At 41.6% G+C, this 20,788-nt stretch overlaps 1 protein-coding gene across 4 annotated transcripts; it reads left to right on the top strand.

The window, feature by feature from the left end:
* The first annotated feature begins 213 nt into the window (after window positions 1–213).
* FAIM (Fas apoptotic inhibitory molecule) lies at window positions 214–16,245 on the top strand. 4 transcript variants are annotated; one of them, XM_049628762.1, is made up of 5 exons: window positions 214–291; window positions 5,967–6,099; window positions 6,634–6,862; window positions 12,344–12,393; window positions 15,682–16,245. In XM_049628762.1, exons 2-5 carry the CDS (start codon window positions 5,989–5,991, stop codon window positions 15,829–15,831), a joined length of 540 nt encoding a protein of 179 aa, XP_049484719.1. In that variant the 5' UTR covers window positions 214–291; window positions 5,967–5,988; the 3' UTR covers window positions 15,832–16,245. The 4 variants fall into 4 exon arrangements, with proteins under 4 accessions (XP_049484719.1, XP_049484717.1, XP_049484715.1 ...); XM_049628760.1 differs by lacking the exon at window positions 214–291 and adding an exon at window positions 511–599; XM_049628758.1 differs by lacking the exon at window positions 214–291 and adding an exon at window positions 4,210–4,880.
* The last annotated feature ends 4,543 nt before the right edge of the window (window positions 16,246–20,788 follow it).

Below are 20,788 nucleotides of genomic sequence, written 5' to 3'. Positions count from 1 at the left end.
GCATCCGCAGAGGCCCGCAGGGGCGGGGAGAAAGAGCTTGCATCATCTGAAAATCTACACGGGGCCTCATGCCCGCTTAAAGAGTTTGGGTCCTTATGGAAGCGGCCAGAGCCATAAACAGAGGTCAAAGAACGAAGGCCATAATCAGATTTACCTGCCTGGTGGCTTCAGAGAAGACACAGGTTCTGTTTTGGCCACCAGGTTATGCCCGGCGTCCAGCCTTGCGCTGGCTATCAGTGGGGCTTACCAACCTCGGCTGGCGGGACGACTGGACGCGGTGCAGGACTTAAGGTTTGGAGCGGGGAAGGGCGGGGAGGGGTGCCCGTGCAGAGAGCGCTAAGACGTCCTCTGAGGCAGCGGGCGGGGCTGGGTCTGCGGTGCGCGGGGGCGGGTGGCGGCCTGCGCTGGGCACCTCCGGGGACCTGAAGCGCCAGAGAGTCGGCGCGCACGGGACTGGCGGCTGCCGAGCTTTCAGCTTACGCGGAGGAGGAGCCCGGTTCTCGGCGAAGGGAACAAGCCTACGCGGCCTAAGTGGCAGAGCCCGAACCCGCGCGTTGCGGGTCCACGACGCAGAGCCTCCCGCGGTCCACGGCGGCCAGGTGAGCCCCGCGGCGCAGGTGAGACGGCCCCCAGAAGCCTCTGCGCTGGAGCGCGGCGGCGACGGCGGCGGCCATCTCGAGGCGGCCGCGGCGGGCGCTGCTAGCGGTGGGCGGTGTTTACGCGGACCGTGAGACGCCGCGGGTGAGGCCTCAGGCGGTGCTGGGGTGTTCCGGGCGTGTCGCGTCTGCAGGGCCGAGGGCAGAGGCGGGACCGAGCGGCAGGCCGCGGGTCTCCCCTGCCCGGCCAGGCCCTGCGACCTTAGGATAATACACTTCCAGCCGCTTTTTCCATGGACGCACAAGCAGACCGTATTTGTGCAGACCCTAGATCGTGAGGTGCCGTAACATCCTTGGCCAAAGGATGCATTACGGGCAGCTACCCGTGGCTTCGCGTATTTTCCTGCGTCCTTTGTATTGGCCGCACTGGACTGCGTTCGTGTGCGCCAGGCTGGCCGCCGCATCCATCCCCGGGGCCTGGCCCGGGCTGTACGTGCAGTTTGTTGAGTGACCGGACTGTGATTTACTTCGTGGATGCCGCGCCGCGCCCCGCTCCCCCGCTGTCGGTGAACTTGCAGGTGGTTTTCAGTTTGTAGCTATTACAGTAAGCAGTTCGTTGAGCCCCCTGGTTCACGAAGCTTCCTGGCTTTTCTGGAGGTCCCAGGGCTTCACAAGGTTCTGGGCGTACAGTGTCAACACCTACTTGTTGAAAAGTGACCTCCCTTGTGGCTGGCCTTACCTAGAGCTTTTGCTGAAAAGGGAACTATGAATGTGTTAGTAATTTAAAACTGACTTTGGTTTAGCTTGGACATACTATCACAGTACCCAGTACACTTAAAACCCAATTTAAGGCAAAATTCAATCTGGGTTTAGATGAACAGTGGAAACGTCTTAATGTTTGAAGCATACTCTGAAACATGACTGTTGGATCGCTAGGGAAGAGACTTTAAAAGATACGCTGATGTCTAGATACTTAAGTTTTCTTTGAAGACGTAAAAAGTGTTGAGTGAGTGACATCATCTTCATCAGTGAAAAAAATGGAATTTGTTTTTCCATCCTTTTCATTTACATTTTTAAAGTTTTGTTATTAAATAGAGGGAATTTTCTTTGTAATGATCATTTTCCAGTTTGGTCACATGATCCTGAAAATTAAGTGTATGTATAAGAGTTTATTTTTTAAAACTTAATTTTTTTTTTTTTTTTTTTTTTTTTTTTTTTTTTTTTTTTTTTTTTTTGAGAGAGAGAGAGACAGAACGGCGGAGGGGCAGAGACAGAGGGAGGCACAGAATCTGAAGCAGGCTCCAGGCTTTGAGCTGTCAGCACAGAGCTGGATGTAGGGCTTGAACTTACAAACTGTGAGATCACGACCTGAGCCGAAGTCGGACACTTAACCGACTGAGCCAATCAGGTGCCCCATTCTCTCAGGTTTTAAAGCCAAGTCTCCGGGCACCTGGGTGGCTCAGTCGGTTAAGCGGCCGACTTCGGCTCAGGTCATGATCTCGCGGTCTGTGAGTTCGAGCCCGACGCTGTGCTGACAGCTCAGAGCCTGGAGCCTGTTTCAGATTCTGTGTCTCCCTCTCTCTCTGACCCTCCCCTGTTCATGCTCTGTCTCTCCCTGTCTCAAAAATAAATAAAAACGTTAAAAAAAATAAAAATAAAGCCAAGTCTTTTCTCTCTCCTTACCCACTTAGCAGGCCAGTATCCTTTCTCTGTGGGCCCATTCTGTCCTTCACTGCTTCCCTTTTCAAGGACACTCCTATGGTTCTGTTGTAGTCATCTTTTGGTCTCTCTAGAGCCCCTCACTCTGAGCTTAGTGTCCAGCTGAGTGCCTGGCACATAAGTGACTGATAACTATCAGCAAGGTGAATGAATTTAGAATATGACATGTGTTTATTAAGTCCAGTTTGTAACTTAGAGATGTGTGACAGATATTTATCATTATTCAAATGAGTAATGGAGATATTGGGAACAAGGACAGTTGTGATCATCTTTCAGTTATAGATATAATCATATTTCAAGAAACACTACCAGAAGGGCACCTAGGTCTTTTTTTTTTTTTAACAATTTAGTTGAAGTATAATTCACATACCATACAATTCACCCATTTAAGGTATACAGTGTCTTTTTGTATATTACACTATTAATTTTTTTAAGTAGCGGCAAAATACATATGACATAAAATTTGCCATTTTAGCCATCTTTTTCTTTTAAATGTTTATTTTTGAGAGAGTGAGAGAGTAGGGTAGGGGCAGAGAGAAAGGGGGACAGAGGATCTGAAGTGGGCTCTGTACTGACAGCAGAGAGCCTGATGCGGGGCTCTTGAACCATGAGATCGTGACCTGAGCTGGAGTTGGATGCTTAGCCAACAGCCACCCAGGTGCCCCAGCCATTTTAACCATCCTTAAGGGTACAATTCAGTGGCATTAAGCACATTCACAATTTGGAGCAACCATCACTATTTCCAAAACTTTTTAGCACCTTAGATAGATGTTCCATAAATAAATGAATGTATAAATAAATGTTGATAGTTTAGGGGAAAACTTCAAAAAATAAATGTGATTTTGATTTCTCACTTCCCTTCTAATTTGTTGTGTTGTCTTTTATACTTTTATATGAAAAGTTATTGTAATTAAGATAGTACTATGCCTTTATGTTAGTGTGATAATATTAAAGTCCCTTGTCATGGAAAAACTGGGCAATTCTTTCAAGTTTGAATGCTGAATTACTGAGCTTTATAAGGTCTTTAAAAGTTATAAAGCAAAATTTGAATGATATCCCTAAGCCCACTCTGATGTGCAAAGGATGGCTTATCCAAGTTTATATTCTGTTTGCTTCCTCTATTGCTATGTATTCTCTTTGCTTTTATAGGTGCAGGATACCCTCCACTTTCATAGGAGATATCCTAGGGCTTCTAGAAAGACTAGAAAATTTCACAAATTGTTAAGGTGCTACCAAAAAAAAAAAAAAAAAAAGATTTATTCTAGCTACAAAGGGTTTTGAAGTTTTATCTAATTTTTATTCTAAAATTTGTATGTTTTCTTTGCCTGTTGGAGTGCTTTTATCAGTACTAATTTCTTCTTTGACATCCTTTTAAAAACAATTTGTGGCTTCTGTTTCCAGCTAAAGAAGTTGGGCAATCTCCCATTTTTAACAAGGAGGGAGCACCCTTGGGCAACTATAGGGAAAAGGCTAGGCCAGAGTAGATTTTGGAAGCAAAAAATAGTTGAGCCTATTTTTCGGTAGGTTTGGCAGGGGTACAGGCTGTTAATCTCAAATCTCCAAATGTGGAGGGTTTCCTATGCATGTGTGAATATATGTGCTTTTGATTTTAGTAAAATTTAATTAGTATTATAGCCCAGTTAATTCTGGGGTATTTGCATTGGAGTACTGGGCTCTAATTCTGGCTCAGGCCCTACTAGTGACCTGAGCAAACCACATAACTTTTGTGGATTCATTATTGGCACTAGTAAATTAAGTGGGGTCGAGTAAGTGGATAAATTAAGTTTGCTGTTGGGAAACAGCACTAGCATATCCTTGGCTGCTACCTGCAAACTTGTCATTTCTTTGAAGTTCTCTAAAAAAATTTTTTTAAATTTATTATATTTTTTATTAAGTAAGCTCTATACCCAATGTGAGGCTTGAACTTATGATCCCAAGATCAAGAGTTGCATGGTCTACTGGCTGAGCTAACCATGTGCCCCCCCCCAAATTTTTAAGTTATATATTCCGACATAGTGTATATTCTAAAATTTAATATTATGATTGCATTTAAATTTGTTACCACCCTGTAACATTGATGCTTCCTGAGATGCATTCTGTGTATCCTGGAGTTTTATGTATTCCCTGACCTACACCTCACACCCTTGGGGCTTCTTATACCTTGATTTGAGGAGCACAGGACCCAGAGGACCTCTAGGTCTCTTGCAGCTCTGATGTGGTATAATATTTGGAATAAACTAGAGTTTATTCTCTAGTTTTAGGAAATTATACATTTATAACAGGAAAAAATATGATTGGCCAATGTGCATGACTTAATTTCTTTTCCTGAAATTGGAGGTTGCAATTCTATTGTATGTAAAAGCTGGTTTCATCAGAAACTGCATGCAATTTAAGAAATGGATTGCAAACTTAGAAAAAACCCTTTGCAGATGTTATCTTTGTTGCTCCCAATCTTTCTTTGCTGCAATTCTGCTTTTTTCTTTCCTGGCTGCTAATTGGATTAAAGGCTATTTTGCCAACCATGGCATCTGGAGATGACAGTCCTATCTTTGAAGATGACGAAAGGTAAATGTCTTGCATGGCAGTAAAACTAGCTTTTGAAATTTTCAAGATTGTTTTAATCACTCAAGAGTTATTTATCCAGGCTACTTTTGTTAAGCACACATTTTGTAAAGTTGCAGAATGCTTGGTTTTGCTTTTCTGTGATTTAGAGCAAGGGTAGTAAACACTTGTCATGTAGGTGGCTGCCACCAACATGGCACGTCTTTTCCCGTAGGGCCTGATATAAGGTCTCCAAACCCATCTTAGCACAGAGTTCCTGGCAATCACTTCAAAATGACAAAAAATCCATTTACCATTTCTGATTTAGAGCACACAAAAGACATTAGAGTGAATAAGGAGTAAGATGTAGTTAAAAGAACAGGCTCAAATATATTCTATGTATGTCTTATATAACATGTCATTCACACAGAACTCATATAGGATGAATGTTATATATTTTATACTAACATATTAATATCAAACATATGTATTTAATTTGTGCCAGAAACTTATGACAAAACAGAATCCTTTATTTTTTAAATAAGATTACTATAGTAAGGACAAGAATTACCATTTTCCATTTTTTTCTCTCTTATTATAGGACGTTTCTTCTATGACTTTTATTTTTCTTAGTATAATGAATTAGAACCCTTTTTGTTAAAATGAATCCTAATTGGTTTAAGTATGAAATGTTTGGAGAGTTTTTGTTTTGGAGTGAATGGATCTGAGGAAGAAAAACCAGAATTAAATACTGTGCTTTCTAAATGGGGGTGCAGGGGAGAAGTAGAGACTTTTTACTGACCTTTCCAAGCATTATTCTGTAGCCAAGCTTAGAATACTATCCTGGATAAACTGATCGGCTCTTAATCCTATTAATATTAAGGTGACTTTGTTTGGAATTATCCGACTACATACCCATATATAGTAGTTTCATCTTAAAGGGAGAGTGCACAAGAGGGAGAAGATAGTTATATGTACTGTGAGTAGAATTTCTCAGTTACTATCACTTTAATATTTTCTAATTTTATGGGTTAAAAAATCTGATATTTTTACCTGGAAAGTAAATTACTGTTTTTGGTCTATTATAATTGCTTCATTTTATTCCCTTAGCCCTCCTTATAGCCTGGAAAAAATGACGGATCTCGTAGCCGTTTGGGATGTTGCTTTAAGTGACGGAGTCCATAAGATTGAATTTGAACATGGGACCACATCAGGCAAACGAGTGGTATATGTAGATGGGAAGGTAGGGAAAAAATGCTTGATTTTGTTAATATAGATTCTTCATGTATGAATTCAGGGCTTTTCTCTTACAGTGGTTATCTTTATATTTTGGCCTGTATCATTTTGCTGGACAAAGCAAACTATTTATAGTTACAGAATCCATACACTATATAACATTTAAACTTCAAGTGCTTTTATTTTGTAAAATATTTGGATCATGAAAGAATAAAATTATACCTATATAGCACTGCTGTTTACTCACTTTAATTATACCATTTCTTGGGGCACCTGGCTCAGTCAGTTATGCATATGACTCAATTTCGGCTCAGGTCATGATCTCATGGTTTGTGAGTTCAAGCCCCTCATCAGGCTCCTTGCTGACAGCACAGAGCCTGCTTGGGATTCTTTCTCTCCTTCTCTCTCTACCCCTCCCCCATACTCACTTGCTCTCTCTCTCAAAATAAATAAACTTAAAATTTTTTAAATTATAGCATTTCTATAAATATTAAATTTTCTTCCATTTGTGTGTTTTCAACTTTTATATTTTATTGCTTAGGAAGAGATAAGAAAAGAATGGATGTTCAAATTAGTGGGCAAAGAAACCTTCTGCGTTGGAGCTGCAAAGACAAAAGCAACGATAAATATAGATGCTATCAGTGGATTTGCATATGAATATACTCTGGAAATTAATGGGAAGAGTCTCAAGAAGTATATGGAGAACAGGTCAAAAACCACCAATACTTGGGTATTACATTTGGATGGTGAGGACTTTAGAGTCGTTTTGGGTGAGTGCTGTTTCTGCAGAATTCATTGGCTTTTTATGATGGTTGTTAATTAGTCCCTCTGTGAGAGCTTTGAATAGACAGAGTGTAAGGGTAGGTATATTTTTCTTTTTTTTTTTTTAATGTTTGTTTATTTTCAAGAGAGAGAGAGAGAGTGGGTACACTAGTTGGGGGAGGGGCAGGAGAGGGAAACACAGAATTGGAAGCAGGCTCCAGGCTCAGAGCTGTCAGTACAGAGGCCAATGTGGGGCTTGAACTCATGAACCATGAGATCATGACTCAAACCAAAGTCAGACCCTCAACTGACTGAGCCACCTAGACGCCCCAACGTAGGTGTATTTTTGATGTGTCCTGTGTGAATGAAGTATTCATTTAATTGATATGTGAGAACCAGATTTTATAGTGACAGTTTTGAGGATGATAAACAGGTTAAAAAAAAGAGAGAAATATTGATGTAGACATTTGCTATTTATTATTGATATTTCTATTATTTAATATTATTATATTTGTCTTTAAAAGGATGTGTAAAGACAGTTGGAGGGGCACCTGGGTGGCTCAGTTGGTTAAGCGTCCAGCTTCAGCTCAGGTCATGATCTCATGGTTCATGAGTTTAAGCCCCACGTCGGGCTCTCTGCTGATAGGTTGGAGCCTGGAGCCTGCTTCCAATTCTGTCTCTCTCTCTCTCAAAAATAAATAAGCATTAAAAAAAAAAAAAAAAAAGACCGTTGGAAACCTAAGATTGATTAGTAACCAGGGACTTTTTCTCTAGGTAGCAATAGGTTTAGTACTGCAACAGATCAAAATTGTCAAAGTCCAGATAAAGTAGATTAAAAAATAAAAAGTAGTAAGCCATTGATCTTTAAACTAAGTTTTTTTGTTACAGATTGCCATCTGTGTTGTTTCTACCAGGCCTACAAAACTTAAGAGACACATATTTACCAGTTACTATCTTTTCTCTCTTCTGGTACTCCAAGTATTTCCTGCTTCTCAAATCATTAAGACCATTTGGATCATCTCATTAATTCATTGATTCACTTATTTAGATGATATCGAGTACCTACGAAATACCAGTTAGCATATCAGTCACTGAGGATACATAGATGAAGAGATGTTGTCCATACCTGTAAAAATTCTGCAGTCTAGTCAAATGCTAGAAAATACCTTTTTATTTTTTTTAAGTTTATTTACTTTTGAGTGAGGGGGAAGGGGCAGAGAGAGAGGGAGACAGAATCCCAAGCAGGCTCTGAGTTGTTAGGGAAAAGCCCATGTAAGGCTTGAATTCACAAATGGTGAAGTCGTGACCTGAGCCAGAATCAAGAGTCAGATGCCTAACCGACTGAACCACCCAGGCACCCCTACAAATACCGTTTTATAAAAATTTTTTTAAGAATGAAAAATGTTGCTGGGGCGCCTGGGTGGCTCAGTCGGTTAAGCGTCCGACTTCGGCTCAGGTCATGATCTCATGGCTCGGGCTCTGTGCTGACAGCTCAGAGCCTGGAGCCTGCTTTGGATTCTGTGTCTCCCTCTCTCTCTGCCCCTCCTCCCGCTCATGCTGTGTGTGTGTATCTCTCTCTCTCAAAAATAAATATTCAAAAAAAGTTAAAAAAAATAGAATGAAAAATGTTGGGGCTCCTGACTGGCTCAGGATTTTGAGTATGATCTCAGGGTTGTGAGTTTGAACCCCATGTTGGTATAGAGACTAGTTAAAAATAAAATCTTAAAAAAGAATGAAAAATGTTTGGAGCACTGGCTGGAAGTACATGGATTTCGTGGATTGCATTTCTGTGATGTTTCTCTGTTTCTTTTTCCTTTTCTTTAAAAAATATATTTTTTTAAATGTTTTATTTTTGGGGCACCTGGGTGGCTCGGTCGGTTAAGCGTCCGACTTCGGCTCAGGTCATGATCTCACGGTCCGTGAGTTCGAGCCCCGTGTCGGGCTCTGTGCTGACCGCTCGGAGCCTGGAGCCTGTTTCAGATTCTTTGTCTCCCTCTCTCTCTCTGCCCCTCCCCTGTTCATGCTCTGTCTCTCTCTGTCTCAAAAATAAATGTTTAAAAATAAATAAATAAATAAATAAATAAGTTTTATTTTTAAGTAATCTCTGTACCCAGTGTGGGGCTCAAACTTACAACCCTGAGATCAAGAGTCGCATGCTCTACCAACTGGGCCAGCCAGGCACCTGCATTTCTCTAATATTTCCTATACATTGGTAGTTGACTGAAGAATTGGTCAGATTTAGCTTTGATTTTTTTTTTTCTGGCAACACTACTTTATAATTTCGTTATATCAAGAGGCACATGTTGTTTCGTTATATCAAGAGGCACATGTTTTTTTTTTTTATGTTGCCAACCTTTAATACCTAATGTTTGTAGCCATTAATTCATTAGCAGTTGCCAAATGGTGATATTCTGGAATATTTCTAAAATAAGAAACTTCCTGTCATCTGTCTGGTTGCACAGAGTTACAATTTGTATAACAAATGCAGAATAACACTTGTTTTGCCTTTACCAGTTTTCAAAATACTGAATTGGAACATATTCTCCTCTAAAGGTGATTGTTTAGGGTTTTTTGGTCGTTATTAACTCATGGATTTAAACAATTTGATGTGTGTCACAACATATTGAAGTTATTATCCTTATTGACCCTCAGATTGTCCCAGTTTTGGCCAATGGTGTATTGTTTAGATTTACTCCTGAGTCCTTTTGACACATCCTTGGTAGACATTGAAAGCTTCCTTGCAATCTGGTATGACAAGATGTCTTAGGCTCATTTGAACATTTTCTACTCAGACATGAAATCACCCCTTTTTCCAAAATGCCCTGGTTTCTAGTAGAGGCAAATGGTATTTCAGGAGCATAATCTGGGCATATGATAAAGATGCTCATTATTTTTAGGAAAGCTGCAGGCAGGCAGAGGGAAGAGGCTCCAAGACACACATGCTCCAGGACCTCCTATGACTCACTGAATCCACTTCTGAGCAGCAATGACTGAATACTTTATCAGATAGATATGTTCTTTTTTTTAACATACATACTTGAATAGGTGCTATACTCATATGATTCAGAAATCATAATGATGGGAAAAGATATATGCAGAAATTTCTTTCCACCCCTATTCCCATCCACCCTGTTTCCTCAATAAAGATAAGCTTTTTTTTTTTTTTTAATAATGAGCCCTTCCAGTGTTTCATTATTCAGAGTCAAGCAAATACAAATATTTTACTACTGCCTTATTTCATAAAAGCCTCTTGCTTTATTGACTTATTTGTATATTTGGAGGATCCTCTTCTACTAGCACATAAAGAACTTTCTCATACTTTTTTTTTTTTTGCAACGTTTTTTATTTATTTTTGGGACAGAGAGAGACAGAGCATGAACGGGGGAGGGGCAGAGAGAGAGGGAGACACAGAATCTGAAACAGGCTCCAGGCTCCGAGCCATCAGCCCAGAGCCTGACGCGGGGCTCGAACTCACGGACCGCGAGATCGTGACCTGGCTGAAGTCGGACGCTTAACCGACTGCGCCACCCAGGCGCCCCAACTCATACTTTTTTTTATAGCTGCGGAGTAAGTCTCAGTAGTCAGTAAAATAGTTTATTTAACTTATCCCTGACAGATGGGCGTTTGGGCTATTTCTAACCTGCTGCTGTTAGAAGCAGTGTTGGATGAATAGCTTTGTTCACCTGCCTCTTGGAATTTGGTTCACATATCCCTTTAGCATAAAATCCCAGAAGTGGGAAAGTAGGGTCGCTGGGTCCAACATCACTGCCCTTGTTTGAGGAGATGGTGCCCGGTTGTCCCTCCTGGTGCTTCTACTGGTTTGTGCTCCCAAGTACCCATTTCCCCACAGGTTCTCCAGCTGAGCATGGTGTCAGATTTTGTTATTTTTTTTGATATTCTGCTGCATGAAACATGGTATTTCAGTGTTGTTCATATTTGCCTTTTTCAAAATTAAGTGAAGTTGAGCATCTTTTCATGTTTGAGGTCCTTTTGTGTTTCTTTTCTGATAATGCATCTTCGTGTCCTTTGACCCATTTTCTTTGGGGCTGTTGGTCTTTTTCTCAAGATTAGACTTTTGTCTGTGCTGTGAGCTTCACTTCATTTTTTCCAGTTTGTCATCTATTGTATGAGTTTGCTTATATGTGTACATGGTTTTTTAAACCATGCAGAAATATTCTTTTATGTAGTCAGATTTATCCCATTTTTCTTTTATGGTTTCTGGATTAGCAGGTTTCTTCAGAGGTACATTAATAATAGCTTTAGAAGGAATCTGCGTGCAAGCACATGTCCAGCAAGCACACTAAATAAAATTCCAGTTTTCACCACCGCCATGCTTATTTTAGCACTGTGCTCTCTGATCAGCTGTTGGGACAAGCTGGGTTTCCCTGCAGCTGCGGCTGGTGATGCCTTCCGCTCAGGGGGCCACTAGGGCAACATCTGCCCACATCTTTTGGGCCCCTCTGCCTCTGTCTCCCTTTAGCCCAGCTCAAAGGCCTCCCTCCACTCTCTGAGGCTCCCATCTCAAGGTGTGGGGAGAAAAGGATCCCTGTTAGACTGTGTTCCTGGAGTAGATGGCCTGTCACAATTAAGCCCCTGACTGGCACCTCAGCCTTGACCCCCAGGCAAGTTTTTGCCTCCTGGGCATCCCGCGCACACGGGTCATGATTCTTTCCAGCCTTCGTTATAACACCTACAGGTCATCTTCTGGCTGCTTAATGACTGCAGTCTTCTCTCCTGCCACCTGCCAGCACACTAATATTTACAAGCAAGCCTGGGGAATCTTCCCCCAAAACGCACATATATTGTGCACACGCGCACACATATACATGCCTCCCGAAGTGAGCTCTGGCAGCTTAACCAACAGCCAAGCTTATCATGGCAGCACTTGGCTCCATACCCAGTGCATACCCAGTAGCACCGTACCCAGCACAGCCACCAGGTATACCTGTGTTGTTGGTTTTTTATGATCCAATAATTTTCCCCAAAGTGAAACTATCGCAAAAAATGAATAGAGATTCTTGTGCTATCCAGTAGGAAATTAAAGGCTAAATTTCTAAGCCTGGTGTGCTGTCCAGCCTGTGTGAACCTCGTGGCAGCCTTTCTTGGTGGCCTTTCTGTGCCATCATCCAGGTGGCTCAGTGTGACAGACAGGGGAGTCAACTGGTCACGATGACAGTCCATATGAAAAGTTCCTTCCTCACATTCATTTCTGTGCATCCTCTTAAATACTGAAGTTTGTGCTGCGGTGTTTATTTTGTTTGACAAGGCTTCATCCATTTGTGCTGAGACCATGATTTTCTCTTAAAGAGTGTTTTGTTTCATTTTTGTTTTGTCTGTGAACCGAGAGTAAACATAGTGTCTTCAAATTTAGGAGAATTTGAAAGCCATGAGTACATTTCAAAATCTAGTATATCAAACTTTTCTTAAAATAATGAAGAGTTAACTTTGAGTCATAGAGTATAATTTTTTTTAATTTGTTACTTTTACAGAAAAAGACACTATGGACGTATGGTGTAATGGTAAAAGAATGGAGACAGCAGTAAGTTGACCCTCTGATTACTTTTAGCACCATGAGTATAGTTGCCATTGAAATGTTGCTGCATTTCCTAATTGTGGAGATTGATAATTAACCAAGGTCATCTCGGTTAAGAACAAGAAAGATGAAGTACCCTTGACTCCAAATTCTGAAGACCTTTCCCAGACAGCGCCTGGGGACAGGAAGGGCATGGAAACACCTTATGTTGCGAGCTGGCATCAGCTCTCACCAGCTGGCACCTTTCCTCGCCTGGACCAGACTCTGTCCTAAAAAGCATCCACACATCAAAAACTGCCCCTTCCAGGCGCCTGGATGGCGCAGTCGGTTAAGCGTCCGACTTCAGCCAGGTCACGATCTCGCGGTCCGTGAGTTCGAGCCCCGCGTCAGGCTCTGGGCTGATGGCTCGGAGCCTGTTTCTGATTCTGTGTCTCCCTCTCTCTCTGCCCCTCCCCCGTTCATGCTCTGTCTCTCTCTGTCCCAAAAATAAATAAAAAACGTTGAAAAAAAATTTAAAAAAAAAAAAAAAAACTGCCCCTTCCACCCCACAAAGTTTGGCCTCCTCCTGTGTTTTTCCAAGTTCAGGTGGGGCTCTATACCTCCACTTCTCAAATCTGCATGCATAGGAATCACCTGGGATCTTGTTAAATGCAAACTGTGACACTTCCCTTGGTGCTGCCAATGCTGCTTGTCGGCCCATGGGTCACACTTTGAATAGGAAGGCTTTACATATACCATACTCAAAGCAGATAGTACTTCTCTAGAAGAAAAGTTTTTGAAAAAGAAGTGCTGCACACAGTGTCGGATGACACAAAGGCAGAGAGGAAAGGGCACTGTCGCAAACCCGAGAAGACAAGTGGAATTTGTAGACCAGCAGTGCCAGGAGGGTACACTGCTCATTGAGGCCAAGCACGACATCCCCGTCAGACCCCAGAGTGTTGGGCCCCTGCCATCAGCTGCTTGCATTGTTATGTGGGATGGATATTGGGATGAATTCGGTGAGAATGAAGTAATAGCGGTGTGCACAGCACAGGGAGCCAGTGGAGACAGAGGAGACCAGCATGGAAAGCACAGAGTGTGGGACTGGGAGCTCACGTCCCTGAGTGGACATTCCGGAGGGCTGTGGGGTCTGCTGGCCAGCAGGGGGCGCCATCCCTTGTACCCACCTTTCATGCTAGCTCAGACGTGGACTTCTGGGCTAGAGGTGACAAGACTCTGCTGTTGTTACGTTTTAGCTAGTTGCACATTGTAGTTGCTGCCATTGTCTCCTTGTCTGTTGTCGGGATAGGAAGGTGGGGAGAGGTGCTTGGAAGGCAGGAGGTCCGGGATGAATTTATTCAACAGGCTACCGAAGACCTGCTGGGTCTTGTGGCTGTCTGCTTCTGAGGAAGTGCCCACGCCAGAAATCAGAAGTTACAAAGATAAATGCTTCTCTCTTTCTTACTCCTGGTATGAATTCTTGAAGGGATATTTAACCAGGGCTCACTCAACGATCCCCAGAGCTTGAGCCACTCACTCTCCAAGTTAAATCCACTGTTAGAGACTTCTTTTATTCAGAGAGGCTTGGTGAGCACTTCAGTGTTTCACGGCCCCTTGTGGAATCCATTAACGTAGATCAGGCACCTGCTGTGTACCCAGTGCCACACCTGGTGGTTCTTGCTGTTCTTTCTTTCCTACCCTGGAATTCTCTAGATGCTCAGTCAGCGGTTTTTAATCCCCTTCCCTCCCACCCTCAAGGAATTCTCCAGTGCAGATGTAAAGAGAACATTGTTTTGTGGTGTTAAGAATGTGGTCTGTGGTCGTAAATAAGAATTTAATGATAATGTTTATCCACAATGTCTTTGTTCTTCAGTTATTAACAGGGAAGCACAAGTGTTTGGACAATAGCCCTTTACAACCCAGTTGCTTCCTTATTGTAACTACAACCTAATTTGCAGTGTGGTGTTGGCAGCTCTGTATCTGGGCAGCCTTCCCCAGCACAGTGCACACCTGAGCTAGTTTATTTTCTCCTTTTTCTTTTCATCTCAAAGCCTCATGACCAAGATTATGTATCTGTGAGATTGTGCCCCCGCAAGGTGTCAGTACACCTCCCATAAAGAGCCATTGGCCAGAATCTTCTCAGAGCTCAGAAAAAGCTCTACCCAGTGCATCCCATGCTTTCATTGGTTGGATAATATCAGCTACGGGACCTTGCTCTGTCCACTTTGGCTGCCAGGAAGCCCATAGCCAAGTTTTAAGTCTGCTTGTCATTTCTTTGCTGTCTGGCAGAATTCACATTTATCCTCCAAGCCTCCTGTTCCTTCCTTCTCTGTACTACTTGGCCCCGATCTTTTTACTCTAGATGTTCAGTAGAAATACAATATGAGGCACAGATATGAGTTTCTTGTATAACTTTTCTAGCAGCCACACTAAAAAGTCTTAAGATGAAATTCATCTTAATAATATATTTGGTTTAAATCAGTATATCCAAAATATTATCATTTAACATTTAATCAACATAAAAAGTTTTTAGAGTTATTTTACATTCTCTGTTTCATTCTCAGTCTTCCAAACTCAGTGTATATTTTACGTTTAAATAGCACGTTGCATTTCAGAGTCCCCACATCTCACGTGCTCAATTGCCACCTGTGGCCGGTGGCTACTGTGTCTGGAAGAACGGGTCTAGACTCGGTAGTATTTGCTTTTATGTGACCTGTGTGTTTTACAGTAAATCACCTTACATTCTGAGGAATCAGATTTTCAGAGTGGGTAAGAACATCCCATCCCTTCCTGAAGGGGGCCCTCAGCAACTATTTCACCACTCTGTGCCTCCACCTCCTCACCTCTGCAGTGTGGATAGTAATAATACTTCTAGGACTATAGTAATAGTACTTCTAGTCTATAGACAGGGCTATGCGAGGACACCCTGAAATAATGCATGCGAGCTGTTCTTGATATAGAACAAGTAACTTGGTATAAAGTATGTGTTTGCTATCATGTTTGTCATTTTTACTTTTAAAAATAGTTGATACTGTCTACATAGAACATGTTATAGTCACCTAGCCACGCGGTGTAAGGGTTTTTTTTCCCCTGAAACATAAGATTCTATAATCTTGAGGGGTACAGGTAAGACATTTTCGGTTCATAGCAGAGATGTAAAAGCATCTAGCAATACAAGGTTCTAACTTTAATTTTCCAAAGTTTAACATTTAGCTGATAGATACTTCATTATACTACGCTTTTAGATGGTGTTAATGCTCTAGACAAAGATAAATGTTTCTGGAACACTAATTCCTCCTTCTTTTGTTGGCCTAGGGTGAGTTTGTAGATGACGGGACTGAAACTCACTTCAGTGTTGGGAACCATGACTGTTACATAAAGGCTGTCAGTAGTGGGAAGCGGAAAGAAGGGATTATCCATAGTCTCATTGTGGATGATAGAGAAATTCCGGAGATTCTTGAATGACTTCATGATGGTGCATTTTAATCTTAAGAAGTAAAGATCAAGACTTTTAAATTACTGTGGTAATTAAATATGTTCAAGATGTACTTTTTAGTACACTTAGTCTCCCAACTGTTTAGTTTTAGTTACTTAAAACGGTAATATTCCAAGGGTCAAAAAAAAATTATGTACAATCATAAAAATTGCAATTTATTTTGTAAATAATGTAAAGTGTTTTAAAGCCAAATGGACCAAAGATATGGACCAAAATCACTAATGTTTTACAAGAGGAACTTTAACTATAATAAACACTATAAAATAAAATGGGTGCTGCTTGATTTGTGTTTCTAAAAATGGATGTCTTTGTATATTTTTAACCTATGCAGATAGTCTCTTTAGTTTAAAGCAGTTGGTACATAATGACATGATTAGTTTAACTGGAGAAAATGAGAAACATTTTCTATCTGGAAACTTAATGTCAAGTCGTGTCACACAAGAATTTAATTAAAAATGGGTTTCTGGAAATGTAGTCATTTTGTTTAATCAGCACAGTAGGGACAAATTAAGAGAAAGAAAACAAACTTCTTTACACCAGCCTGCCTCACTTGCATCTTCAGGCAGTATTTACTAAAGTCAGAGTTGCTGGGACACCTGGGTGGCTCATCAGTTGAGTGTCTAACTCTTCACCTCAGATCACGATCTCATGATTCATGAGATCGAGCCCCACGTTGGGCTCCGCACTGACAGTGCAGAGTCTGCTTGGGATTCTCTCTTTCTTCCTATCTCTGCCCCTCCCCCTGCTTGCATGTGATCCCTCTCTCTCTGTCTCAAAATAAATACGTAAATATTAAAAAAAAAAAAAAAAGCTGCATATGGTGTGGGGAGATAGCAACAGCGGGAAGCAGGCCCACCCAAGCACACTCAGACTGCCTGTCAGGACAGTGAGTGCTTGAGAATTCATTCAGTACTCTTATGGTCTTTCAAGGCAGGATATAGTTTAATAGTAGGACCCTTCATTGCAGTATCTCCTGTCTATTCTCACATGGTAATCCTCTGTGAGAGGAGGGATTGATTCTCCGTTTTCTACACTTGCTCTGTCTGATATGGGAGCCATTAGTCATGTGGCTATTTAAGTAAAATTACATACAATTAAAAATTCAAGTCCTTTATTACACTAGCCACATTTCAAGTGCTCAATAGTCACCTGGGGCTAGGGGCAGCCATATTGGACAGTGTAGATACAGAACATATCCATCATCCTACCATATTCTGTGGGGACAGTACTGGCTGGCCTGGATACACTGTCTCAAGTCTAGTGAGTTGCTCACTAGTGGCGCTGGCAGGATGTAAACCCAGGTTTTTCCTGACCCTGAAGCCCATCCCTTTCTATCTCCCTGCCACTAACCTATTTCTAAGAGATTTGGGGCAGAACAGAGGCACAACCAGGTTCAAGTACCAGGAACAGGAACTAAGGGGAGAAAAGAGAGAGGGAAGGTGCTGGCTCCACCAGGTCTGGGGTAGGCAGGCGACATGCTAGGTGGCAGAGCAAGCGTATTAAAATTAGCCTTTGACTATTTGCTTCCTCTAACTTTTTTTTCAAGTCTTCACAACTGGCGGGTCACTATACTACCTTCACAGAAATGATCCCCTGTTCTCCACCCCCACTTTGCATCACAGCCACTGGAAAACTAGGAGAGGAACTAAGACTCTTCCAAGGCTTCTTCAACTCACATTTGGGTTTGCTTTCAAGTGTTTGGGTATTTTCTTTTCTCTTAAATAATGGGCTTCTTTTAATGGCCGTATTTTATCTGGTACCAAAACAAATGTTTTATTTATTTATTAGAGAGAGAGGGCGCAAGTGAGTGAGGGGCAGAGAGACAGACAGCAGTGGGGGTCATGCACACCCGAAGCAGGGCTCCAACTCACGAACCTTGAGATATGACTTGAGGCGAAGTGAGATGATTAACCGACTGAGCTGCCCAGGCGCCCCCAAAAACAAATGTTTTAGACTTAAGTCCAAAAGCAAAGCAAATGTTGAGGTGCCTGGGTGGCTCAGTCAGTTGAGCGTCCAACTCTTGATTTGGGCTCAGGTCATGATCTCGCAGTTCATGGGTTTGAGTCCTGCGTCGGGCTCCGTGCTGAGCCTTACTCAGCGCAGAGCCTTATTTGGGATCCTCTTTCTCTGCCCCTCCTCATTTGCTGTCTCTCTCTCTCTCAAAATAAATAAACAAACTTAAAAAAAAAAAGCAAAGCAAGTGTTTTTAGGCACCTTGTGTTGAACTCTAGTTATTAGAGGTCAAAACCTGTTTCCAGTGTGCATCATGTCCCACATCGAATACTTGGGCATACAGTTTGATTTAATCTTTGTGGAAATCAAACCTGGGGACAGGGTTTTGCCTTTGACTTGGTGAACCGATGTTCTGTGTTGTTAATTTGAAGCAGCATGGTAATATAACAGTGCAGCCTGGATTTGAAGTTAGGCACAAGTCAGGTTCCTGAGCCTCAGTCTCTTCATCTTAAAGATAAGAGGCTATTTGTTTTGTTGTTTTAGTTGTTGAATGAGGTATTTCAGATGTGCAACATATAGAAAATAATATAACAGACAGTTGTATTATTTAACTGGGTTATACCATTTACCCAGTTTAGTAACTAAAGCATTCCATTGCAACTGAATTGCCATGTACCTTCCCAATTCCCAGTCCTCTGCCTTGCCCAGATAATCACTGCCATAATTTTCTTTTCTTTTTTTTAATTTTTAACGTTTATTTATTTTTGAGAGAGACAAAGTGTGAGCAGGAGAGGGGCAGAGAGAGAGGGAGACACAGAATCTAAAGCAGGCTCCCGGCCCTGAGCTGTTAGCACAGAGCCTGACGTGGGGGCTCAAACTCACAAACTGTGAGACATGACCTGAGCTGAAGTCAGATGCTTAGCTGACTCAACCACCAGGTGCCCCTGCCATAATTTTTAAAAAAGATTTTAAAGTAATCTCTACACCCAACATGGGGCTTGAACTTACAACCCCGAGATCGAGTCACATGCTCTACTGACTGAGCCAGCCAGGCACTCCTCACTGTTGTAATTTTGATGTTTGGCATTCTCATGCAAGTCTATATTCCTTTCCTGTGTAAACATATATCCCTAAACAGTACACAGTACTATTTAAAATTTTAAATATCCTCTTCATGTATCCTTCCTGCAACATGCTTTTTTTCCCACTCAACATTGTTTTTGAGATTTATCTAAGTTGACATGTGCAACTCAAGTTTCTTTTCACTCTTGCATTCAACCATACGAATTTAGTCATCCACTCACCTCAGTAGTTTTCAGATGATCAGTAATACCATCAGCGCTCTAACGAACATCTCTGTGTATGTCCCTTGAGGATATGCTTAAGAGTTTCTCTTGGGCCTTGCTATTTAAAGTGTGTCATTGAACTAGCAGCAACGACATCATCTAGGAGCTTGTTAGGAGTTAAGAATCTCCCGTCCTTCCCCAGGCCTACTCAGAGTCTGTGTTTTAATAAGCCCCCGTGGTGATTTATATGTACATCAAAGATTGAGAAGCACTGCCCTTAATACACTCAGAAGTAGGATTGCTAAATCAAAAGTAGGTGTATCTTCAGTATCACTAGATATTTGCCAAATTGTTCTCATAGGTGGTTGTGCCATTATAAATTTTGACCAGAAGTTCTTTTCTTCATATTTTCAACTGGAAGTTATCAAGATTTTAAAATTTTGCCAATCCAATGGTTTTTTTTTAAGTGGTGCCTCATTTTATTTTTATTATTTCTAACGTTTTTATTTATTCATTTAAGTAATCTCTACACCCAACATGGAACTCAAAATCATGACCCTGAGATCAAGAGCCGCATGCTCTTCTGACTGAGCCAACCAGGTGCCCCCCTAAAAATGGTATCTTATTTTAATTTTTCTCTGATTACTAGTGAAGTCGAGTCTCCTACGTGTTTATTGGACACTCAGGTTTTCTTTTCCAAGAATTACCTTTTCATTTCTTTTGCATGTTTTTCTACTGAGTTGACATTTTCTAATAGGTTTGTAATAGTTCTACATATATTCTGGAGCTAATCTTTTAGCTGTAGCCTTTCTCTTATAGCAGTACAAAATGTGCAAGATACCAAGTCTCCCAGTCATCCCTCTAAACTAACACAGTTATCTGCTTTGTCTAACAAGTGTGGAGTGCAGGGACCACATACTGCTGGATCCCCCAGGAGCTAGCATACTCCCCACTGACGATAGACAGGTTCATGTTACTGCGGTTCACAGGTCTGGCCTGCAGCTATACATGTGGGCAGCAATGGGAATGAATGGCATCAATGAACAAGTGTGTAGACCAAAAAAAAAAAAAAAAAAAAAAAAAAAAAGAAGAAGGGAGTCTAAGATTAAATCCTGAAGAGCTATAGCATCTGAGACTGGCTAAGGGCAAAGAAGATCTTAAGTAAGGAAATCACGAAGCTATAAAATAAAATACAGACATATTTGACTATGTAGAAATTTTAAAGTTGCAAGGTAAAAAAGTACCATAAAAAAAGGTAATAAACAACATGGGGCACCTGGGTGGCTTAGTCGGTTAAGCGTCTGACTTGGGCTCAGGTCATGATCTCACAATTGGTGAGTTCAAGCCCTGCACTGGGGTCTGTGCGGACAGCTCAGAGCCTGGAGCCTGCTTTAGATTCTGTGTGTGTCTCTCTCTCTCTCTGCCCCTCCCCCACTTGCATTCTCTCTCTCTCTCTCTCTCTCTCTCTCTCTCTCTCTCCCCCTCTCCCCCCCCCCTCTCTCAAAAATAAACATTAAAAATTTTTTAAATAAAAATAAATGCTCAAATTAATTTATAGTTAGGGAAATTATTTTAACAATGAAAACAGAAACAAAAAAACCCCCCACAAAACAATGACATATTGCTGTCTGAGATGTGGAAGGGTACCCCTTTATACAATGAGGGTGAAATAAGTATTTTAAGTTCT

Source organism: Panthera uncia, chromosome C2, assembly GCF_023721935.1.
Source record: "Panthera uncia isolate 11264 chromosome C2, Puncia_PCG_1.0, whole genome shotgun sequence".
Taxonomy (NCBI): Eukaryota; Metazoa; Chordata; class Mammalia; order Carnivora; family Felidae; genus Panthera; species Panthera uncia.
This window is presented reverse-complemented; position numbering and strand designations above follow the sequence as displayed.

Bases quoted from the DNA above. Each gene is read 5' to 3' on its own strand.
- FAIM (XM_049628758.1), top strand. From the start codon at position 4,837: ATGGCATCTGGAGATGACAGTCCTATCTTTGAAGATGACGAAAG. The intron at 4,881-5,966 runs GTAAATGTCTTG...TTATTCCCTTAG, and splicing joins ATCTTTGAAGATGACGAAAG to CCCTCCTTATAGCCTGGAAA. The intron at 6,863-12,343 runs GTGAGTGCTGTT...TTACTTTTACAG, and splicing joins GGACTTTAGAGTCGTTTTGG to AAAAAGACACTATGGACGTA.